Source organism: Gekko japonicus, unplaced genomic scaffold (genome assembly GCF_001447785.1).
Source record: "Gekko japonicus isolate JY-2015 unplaced genomic scaffold, Gekko_japonicus_V1.1 scaffold3000, whole genome shotgun sequence".
NCBI classification, from domain to species: Eukaryota; Metazoa; Chordata; class Lepidosauria; order Squamata; family Gekkonidae; genus Gekko; species Gekko japonicus.
In genome coordinates this window covers 113,724-123,434 of record NW_015170981.1, presented here as the reverse complement: position 1 = coordinate 123,434, position 9,711 = coordinate 113,724, and the positions used below count along the sequence as shown (strand labels likewise).

At 50.5% G+C, this 9,711-nt stretch overlaps 1 protein-coding gene across 1 annotated transcript in view; it reads left to right on the top strand.

Moving 5' to 3' along the window:
* The first annotated feature begins 366 nt into the window (after positions 1-366).
* The window catches only part of NOC4L (nucleolar complex associated 4 homolog), a 24,145-nt gene continuing 14,800 nt past the window's right edge, over positions 367-9,711 (top strand). Inside the window, 6 exon segments of the mRNA XM_015418972.1 lie at positions 367-479; positions 1,719-1,839; positions 4,012-4,118; positions 4,655-4,756; positions 6,353-6,502; positions 8,740-8,836. Of these exon segments, the coding sequence (XP_015274458.1) occupies positions 381-479; positions 1,719-1,839; positions 4,012-4,118; positions 4,655-4,756; positions 6,353-6,502; positions 8,740-8,836 (676 nt within the window). The 5' untranslated portion in view covers positions 367-380.

The following is a 9,711-nucleotide window of genomic DNA, read 5'->3' as shown; positions in this document are numbered from 1 at the left end:
TGGAGGCTAAAAATCTGTGAGCTAGCTCACACTAACTCAGCTTAGAGGGAACACTGGCTGCAGTACTTGGCACGCCTACTCGAGAGCAAGGCCACTGCGTGCAGCGAGACTGCCTAATTGCCGGCTGAACGCTCGCCTCGAAACCTGCGCACGTTTACTCGGGAGTAAGGCACAGCGGGTGTAGGGACACCGACTTCCGAGGAAGCACCCCCCCTGCCCACTTGGACGGGATTGCAACCAAAAGATCTTCCGGCGCGGAGGAGGTCGCAAAGGCGATCCAGGGTCCCGAAGGAGGGAGGAGCGAGCCGGGCCGGGAAGGCGGAGCCGGGACGAGTTTCCTTCCGAGCACGTGGGGGGAGACCCGGGCAGAGGAGCCAGCCATGGCCGCCGCGGAAGCCGCGCTGAGCGCCTGCCTGGAGGCGCTGCTGGGCAGCCGGAGCCACGCCAACCGCGTCTTCGAGATCCTGGAGCTGCTGCAGGTGGGCGAGGGGAGCGGGGCTCGGGAGGGTTCCTCTGGGCTCGTGCAGAGTGCCTTTGGCAGGAGGGATTTCAGCACAAACGTTTCCAGGGCACAGAGATGCTCTCTGGAGCCCCCGCACCTCTTTGGAATGCCGGGAGCATCAGCAGTGACAGGAAAGGTGGGGGGGGCAGTACTGGGGTTGCCAACTGCAGGTTGGGAAATCCCTGGAGATTTGGGGAGCGGAGGGAGCTCTGTGGTTGACCGTGCCATACAGTCTGCCGCTCTCCGAAGAAGCCGTTTCCACCGGAGGAGCTGATCTCTGTGGTCTGGAGATCGGTTGTGATTCTGGGAGATCTCCAGGTCCCTCCTGGAGACTGGCAACCCGAAGAGACTCGGAACATTTGCGGAGTGTGTCTTCTGACGACTGGGGACTTCTGACTCGCTGTAGGCGTCAGCAGAACTCGGGACTCCCCGTCAAAGTTCCCTCTAAGCTGTGGACTGTTGTGAGCAAAGATTCTACTTTGTGAGCTGCTGGCATGAAAGTTGTGAGCGAGCGATTTGGCTACTGCATAAATGAGTCTGCTCTGGAGCCCTCCTTCCTGAGCTAAGACAAAAATGTGTGAGCCAGAGGCTAAAAAACTGTGAGCTAGCTCACACTAACTCAGCTTAGAGGGAACACTGCTCCCCGTGCATTACTGATGTCGCCTAACGTAGCGGAATGATCTCTGCAGCCGGCTTCATTACATTTGAGTTACAGTTGCTTTGTGGTGCTCCGTTTCGTGGTTCCTTGATCCTGCTGTTGTTTTGGGGTGGGTTTGTTTTTTTAATGCCCCTGTATTAAAACAACTGTGTAGTTAGGATCCACTCCATGAAGAAGCGAGCTGCCAGCCATTAAAGCTTATGCCGGGATAAATAGAACAAAGTTTGAGTCCAGTGGCACCTTTAAGACCAACAAGTTTAATTCTGGGTATAAGCTTTTGCGTGCATGCATACGAAAGCTTATACCTAGAATTAAACTTGTTGGTTTCACTTGTTGGTGTCACTGGACTCGCTAGTCTTAGAAGGGTGTGACTCCGTTTAAGACTGCAGTGTAAATCAGCCAGTCAGTATTTTCCACACTGGTTGGGGCCTTTATGTCATGGAGTATTTCAGGTCCTTGTAAAACTGGCCTTGTACCTTTGGCCATATGTTTAGTATGGATAAAATTTTCTGCTCCTTCACCTTCCTTCCTGCAATTCTTGGCTCCTCTTCCCAACAGGCCGAGGAGGAAGAGGTTGTCCTGAGCGCTATCCGGACTTGCGGTCGGCTCTTTGGGGCTTTTCTAGAGCAGGGAGAACTGTTTGTGGGGCAGCTGCCTCCAGAAGAGGGACCTCTGCCAGGTGAGGAGTTCACACTGGGATCTGGCACTGGGCAATTTGGAGCCTAAGGGTAGAAAATCTGCCTCCAAAATCAAGGCTAGGTCAGCTCAGTTTGCAGTACTGATGAGCGCTGTGGATTGGTGCCGTGCAAACTGAGGCGTGTGTGGCTGCTTTGTATGGGTTGGCGCCAATGCCCCCTCTAAGCTGTGGATTCTTGTGAGCAAAAGTTCTACTTTGGGAGCTACTGGCATTGAAGTTGTGAGCAAGCGATCTGGCTGTGGCATAATTTAGTTTGCCCTGGGGCCCTCCTTCCTGAGCTAAGACAAAAATGTGTGAGCCGGAGGCTAAAAAGCTGTGAGCTAGCTCACACTAACTCCGCTTAGAGGGCACACTGGTCGTAACACAGTTTTAACGAGCTGCCAATTGTGTGCACAGTTGTGCTGGGGAGGTATTTTGCCCCCCTGGTGTCCTATTTAAATCAGGCCAAGAACTGCACCTCCAAGGTAAGTAGATCTGCATTTTCCCCAGTTGCTTTTGAATGCTCTTTTGCTGTTTAAGCTTCTTCTTGTTTATCAAATCTGTAACTACAAATAACAAAACCGTACCTCGAAAAAGATATTATAGCATTGGAAAAGGTACAGAAAAGGGCAACTATGGCTGCAGTCACACGGAACAGAAGCCACACAAGTGAGATGGAAAACAGGCGGAGTTTCCGGGCGCGATCTCACCAGCACATCTGGGAAGCGTAGCACTCCCATGGCACAACTGAGGCTTCCAGCCGAAACTGCGTGGCAAAAAACTAGTACCTCGGAGGTACTAGTTTCCGGAAACTGCGGGGCAAGGGCGGGCGTCTGATCGCGTTTCTGGTGGCATCCGGCGCCCGCCCATGTCCCCTTGCAAATAAGGTGGGGGGTTTTTGTCCACGTCTCTGTGGATGTGCACACGCACCCAACGGAGCATGCACATTCGTCGTGTACACACAAAAACAAAACAGTTTGCCGCGGTGCGCGCTTCCTCGTTGCGCGCCGGCTTGTCCTGTGATCAGCACCTCTCCCTTGCCATGGAACCTCCACAGTACCTCCACAGGACCTCCACGGGAGGTCTGATCGAGTAACTGCGCAGTAGTTTGCCCCAGGGCAAACAGCCACGCTTCTCCCCCGCAGTTTCCTGCCCGTGTGACCGGGGCCTAGAATGAGAAAAGGGTTGGAATACTTTCCCTATGAATAGATTGTGTGATTGTGGATCAGATGCAATAGAGACCTTAGGTCATCTTATGTTATTTTGCCACCAGTGGATTGACCCCAAATCCTGTTGGATTACTCCTATTTTACAAAGACATCACTTCCCTATGGAACCCTGGGTGATAACCATACTGCTAGCAGATGAGGACCCTGAAACGACTCGCTTGGTGGCAAAATATCTTTCAATAGTGTTTTTTTTAAGCGGCTTTGAAATGTTATAAGTAGTTTTATGTGTATAATTTAAAAATGTAAAAACTAATTTCCATAATATCATGGGATTTTATAGAATTCATTGAAGTTTATAAAATGTGGTCTGATAATACTGTTCGAGATTATGTTTACTAGCTTTTATGGTAAAGACGTTTGGTCTAAATTATCTTGTATGTAATGCATTTTATAGTTGCTGTTTGTATGTTTGGCTTAAGACCTCCATGAAATTGCTGAGCGGTCGGGTTAGAACAGATAAAAGGAAGTGTTTCTTCAACCAAAGAGTGATTAACACATGGAATTCACTGCCACAGGAGGTGGTGGCGGCTACAAGCATGGATGGCTTCAAGAGGGAATTGGGTAAACATATGGAGCAGAGGTCCATCAGTGGCTATTAGCCACAGGGTATAGATAGGAACTCTCAGTCTGGGGCAAGTGATGCTCTGTATTCTTGATGCTGGGGGGACCACAGTGGGACGGTTTGTGGCATTCTGGCTCTGCTGTTTGACCTCCTGATGGCACCTGGGTTTTGGCCACTGTGTAACACAGAGTGTTGGACTGGATGGGCCACTGGCCTGATCCAGCCTGGTTTCTCTTGTGTCCTTAAAACAGTGTTTCCAGCCCCCCTCCTTCCTATGCAGTGTATTTGATAGCCTGTTGGGAGAGAATGGAGGCCAATCTTGGCCCAGTTCAGGTAGGGCTTTGTGCATCTCCAAATCTCTCTCTCCCCTCCTCCCCCCTCCAGAAAGCCACAGCGCAGAAGAGAAGTACAAAATCTGGATGCGACATCGGTACAACAGCTGTGTAAACTGCCTTGTGGAGCTGATGAGCCATGAGTCTTTCCAAATCAAAGTGAGTCTGGAGGGGGGGGGGGGTCTAGGTGGTCAAAGTGAGTCCAAAGGGGGTCTGGGTTCTACCATTTCAGGTGTGTGTGTGTGGGGGGTTACAAGACTGAGAGTTCTGGATTACACCTCTGCCCACAAAGAAACCACTTTCCTGCACGTAGAAAGTTATCGTGCTCAACGTTTTGCCTCTTCCCCGGTTTGCATTCTATGTGCAGGGAGTTCATTTCTTTTTGATGAAGGCACTGTTGGAAGTGGTATAGCCATCTCAGAGCGCATTAGGCCAGGGTGACCTCATATCTGCAGTTAGCCAAAGTGTTAGAATAATGTTCTTGTATGAACGTTCTTGGACTCCCTGCTTTTGGCGCAGGGTGTCCCAATTCCTTTTCCGTGGCAGTCCTGGCAACCGGTGCCGAGAGTAGGTGTCCCAGGGCAGTGTTGGAAGCATCCCAAAGATGCCATCGCGCCCGTGAAGACCACATAAAGGGAGTGTCTCCAATAAGTGTGTTGCATTTTCAGTTCTCTTTGTATCTTCTGTTTTTAAAGGAGTGTTCCCTCTGTACCTTGATGACATTTGTTGAGTTGGAAGCTAAACACCCCCTGGTCAAAGCCGAGTGGAGCTTCAACTTCCCACAAGAGCTTTTAAAGGTAGGTTGCGAGAGCTGCTGTTGGGGGTTCTTGGTGGCCTGGAAGGTGGAGGTTCAGGGCTGGACTTCCTTGAGAGCCAGGTTTGGTGTAGTGGTTAAGAGCGCAGGCTCTAATCTGGGAGGACCGGGTTTGATTCCCCACCCCTCCACGTGCAGCTGCTGGTGTGATCTTGAGTCAGTCATAAGTTTTCTCAGAGCTGTTCTCTCAGGAGCAGTTCTCGAGAGAGCTCTCACAGCCCTACCTACCTCACAGGGTGTCTGTTGCGGGGAAGGGAAGGGGAAGGGATTGTAGGCCGCTCTGAGTCTCCTTTGGGTAGTGAAGGGCCGGGGTATAAATCCAGTCTCTTCTCTTCTTCTTCTTCTCCCTCTGTATTGGGTAGCAGGAACTGCTTGGCACTTGCCTTTATGGAGAGGCTGCAGTGATCAGATCAGAGTTGGGCTTCCACTTGCAGCTAACCACACAGCTGGGGAAGGCACTGTGCAGGACTGCCCTGTCTGGTTGTCTTCAGCACATAATATTCACAGATGAATTGCCCTTAGCCATGGAGGTTCCACTCGAACTAGCAACGTTACCTAAACCTCGAGGGGACAACATCCTCTGGGGAAATATGGGCGCTGTGGTGAAATGGTTTAATATTTACTTCTTCTAGAGTCCACCCTTTGTCATGAAGACTCAAGGTGGATTACAGCCAATGCTCCCTCTAAGCTGTGGAGTCTTGTGAGCAAACACTCTACTTTGTGAGCTGCTGGCATTAAAGTTGTGATTGAGAGATTTGGCTACTGCATCAATTAGTTTGCTCTGGAGCCATCCTTCCTGAGCTGAGACAAAAATGTGTGAGCCAGAGGCTAAAAAACCGTGAGCTAGCTCACACTAACTCAGCTTAGAGGGAATACTGATTACAACTAAAAGTGATGCAGTAAGAGTGGGGTAATGCAGACAACCAGCATTTACTCCAGAGTAACTGTAAACAGGAGCTGCGGTGGCTCAAGTGGTTAAGACACTGAACTGCAGGCTGTGGAAGGTCAGTAGTTCAGCAGTTCAAGACCCGGGTGCCGCATGACGGAGTGAGCTCCTGTCTCTAGTTCCAGCTCCTGCCAACCTAGCAGTTCGAAAGCAAGAAATTGCAAGTAGATAAATAGGGACCACTTCAGTGGGAAGGTAACAGAGTTCCGTGCGCCTTGGTGTTTAGTCATGCCGGCCACATGACCACGGAAACGTCTTCGGACAGCGCTGGCTCTTCGGCATTGAAACGGAGATGAGCACCGCAACCCTAGAGTCGGATTCGACTGGCTTTCGAGCAAGGGAACCTTTACCTAACTGTAAACAGAAGTAAAGCACACTGTACCTAAATGCACAGTATAATACCGAGAGTAATGCAAGAATTGTGAGACTGAAGGAAAGCACAATACAAAATACACACTAGGCCATGCGAGACAACTGGATCACAAAATTAGAAGACAATCTAGTAGAAACAGCATAATACCGCCACTGAAGGGTACCAACGTCTGACTTTAATTACATCTTTAATTCACTTTATAAAAATACCGTTTAGAATAATTCTAACAGTGTCTCCTGTGCACCTGATTTCCTTGCCAGTTGGTGGTGAAGGGCCTAATCTCGACAGAGGAGGACTCCTCCCTCCTGATCTCTCGCTTCCAAGAGTACCTGGAACACGACGACGTCCGGTTCTTCGCCATGAAGGCGGTGGCTGAAAACATCGGGAACGTCATGCAGAAGACCAAAGAGGTACCGGGAATCTCGCGGCGGAGAAGCGGAGCCCAGGACGGGGGCTGTGCAGATGAGAGAGTGGAGCTGGCTCGGGGCTTAATGGCTGGGATGGTCGGGAGCAGATGCCGCATTTTGTCCTGCCAGTGGAGCTGGTTTGACTTTCGGAGTCACATTCTCTACTTGGGGCCCATAAGAGTAGCCCAGCTGGATCAGACCAGTGGTCCCTCCAGTCTTGCATCCAGACTCACGCAGTGGCCGGCCAGTGTCTGTGGAGGGCCAGCAAGAGGGCATGGAGGCCGAGGCCTTCCCTTGATGTTAAGAACAGGAGAAGACCGCCTCTCCCCCTATGAGCCCCGTAGGGCTTTACAGTCTGCTAATCAGCATCTCCTGGTGGTCCCCGGCCCCAGGGACATCCGTCTTGCCTTGACTAGGGACAGGGCTTTTTGGTGGAATGAGCTCCTGTAGGAGATCCAGGGTCCTGTGGGACCTTTTACAGTTCTGCAGGGCCTGCAAGACGGAGCTCTTCCGCCAGGCTTTTAGCTGAGGCGGAGGGCGTCCCGTCCCCCCCTCTCTTGGGCCTCCCCTTCGGCTGGTCAGATCTGTGTTACTGTCCGGGAACCCCAGTCTGAAATAGACCTCATCTGTTGAGGATTTGATTAGAAACATAAGAATATTATTGTATTTTATCTGATGTGTTTTAGTTGTTTTAAATTGTTTTGTGTATTATATTTGATGGAACCCGCCCTGAGCCTGCTATGCAGGGAGGGCGGGATACAAATTTAATAAAATAAATGGATAAGAAGAGCCCTGCTGGATCAGGCCAGTGGTCCATCTAGTCCAACATCCTGTCTCACACAGTAGCCAACCAGTTCCTCTGGAGGGCCAACAACAGGTCATAGAGGCCGAGGCCTCCATAAGAACATAAGGAGAGCCTTGCCGGATCAGACCAGTGGTCCATCTAGTCTAACATCCTGTTTCACACAGTGGCCGACCAGTTCCTCTGGAGACTGGAGGGTCAACAACAGGGCAGAGAGGCTGAGGCCTCCATAAGAACATAAGGAGGGCCCTGCTGGATCAGGCCAGTGGTCCATCTAGTCCAGCCTCCTGTCTTGCGCAGTGACCAACCAGTTCCTCTGGAAGGCCAAAAACAGGGCAGAGAGGCAGAGGCCTTCTCCTGATGTTGCCTCCTGGCTCTGGGATTCAGTGGTTTTCTCCTGCTGAAAGTGGAGGTTGCCGTGAGTCACCGTGGCCAGTAGCCAGTGATGGGCCTCTCCTCCACGAAGGTATCTAGTCCCTTTTAAAAGCCATCTGTGCTTGTGGCCATCGCTACGTCCTCTGGAAGTGAACGCCACAGTTTAATCATTCATTGATCCTCTGGCCTAGTGCTGGTTGGTCTGATCTGTCGCTGGCAGATATCTGGTGTGTGTACATGTGCGCTCATGAAATGCCTCTTTGTGCGCAGAGGTCCATTGGAGCTGCGCAGTCTCCACAATAGAGACCTCTTACCAACCACCACACTGGCCATGGTGGTGCAACTTGTGCATGGCTGTATGGTACAATTTAAAAACAGTTCCCAAGTAACAGTAGCACTTTTCCGTACGATTTAGGCTCTGACCCAACTCCTAACTCCTGTGTGGTGTAGATGTTAAAACAGTGCAGTGTACTGGTGGAGAGGGTTAGACTGGTATCTGGAAGACTCGGGTTCGAATCCCCACACGTGCCATGGAAGCTTGCTGGGCGACCTTGGGCCAGTCACGCTCTCTCAGCCTGACCTACCTCACAGGGTTGTTGTGAGGATAAAATGGAGGAGACTAGAGTGATGTAGGCCGCCTTGGGTCCCCATTGAGGAGAAAGGCTGGGTACAAATGAAGCAATTTTTTTTTTAAAAGTTCCTGTTTCAAATGCACAGGGTCAGTTGGCGGGCGGGCACCCAATGTTCCCTGTAAGGTGTGGAGTCTTGTGAGCAAAAATTCTACTTTGTGAGCTACTGGCATTAGAGTTGTGAGTCAGTGATTTGGCTCCCGCATAAATTAGTTTGCTCTGGAGCCACCCTTCCTGAGCTAAGACCAAAAATGTGTGAGCTGGAGGCTAAAAAGCTGTGAGCTAGCTCACACTAACTCAGCTTAGAGGGAACACTGGCGGGCACCTCTGTTTTTTTTGTCTCACGGAGAGTGCCAGCACTTGAGCACCTTCCCCTGGGGCTGAGGTGGGCGGGGCTTCACGTCTGTGCTGTTTTTGTCCCTTCCCCCAAACAGCCACTCCCTGTTTACCAGAAGAACGCCTTCACCTTCGTCTCGTCCATCTCCATGCCGGGCAACGAGAGCGAGATCAAGACCTTCCTGGTGAAGCACGGTGAGGCAAGCGTGACGTTAATGGTGGCGTTCTGGCAGCTCTCTGCAGACGCTTAAAGTCATAAGGACAGAAGAGAAGCCAGTGGCCCATCCAGTCCAACATTCTGTCACTTAATGGTCAGAAATACCAGGTGCCATCAGGAGGTCTGGCCCCACTGCTGGACCTCCTGGTGGCACCTGGTAGTTTTGAGAACCTAAACAGGTTAGTCAAGAATAGAAGAGGGCCAACTCTAAAAATCGAATTATGAAACATACAAAAATATACATGTGTTTATTAAACGCAAATTAAAATAACAAACAAGGGCCCATTCATACCTCATATACAAATATAAAAATACAAAGGCTGATGAAATAGACCTAACGCGTTTCGGCCTTCACAGGCCTCCCTCAGAGGTCTAATGCAAATAGAACATGTTGGCTGATATGTAAGAATATATACAATCAAACATATACAAAATATGAAATAAAGACCAGAAAACAATTGTTCCAAAGTTAAACCCCTGGGCAAAAATACAAATGAAGCCTCCAGTGCAATCACATGTCCGGTAGTACTTCTCTCTGGTCAACTATATATTCTCCTGAGATTGTAGAGCCAAATGTTCCCAACGACAGAATGTTGGGCTGGATGGGCCAGTGGCCTGATCCAGCATTGGCTTCTCTTCTGTTCTTATGACTTTCAGCGTCTGCAGAGAGCTGTCAGAATGTACGGTGCTTTTTGCAGGCAGTGTGAGGGGGTGGTTAGAGTGTCAGACTAGGATCGGGGGGGGGGCACGCTGTCACAAACCTTTAATGGGTGACTCTGGCCACTTACCTTCTCTCAGCCTAATCTAACTCATGGGCTTGTTGTGGTGATAAATGGGGGGGGGGGGGAACATT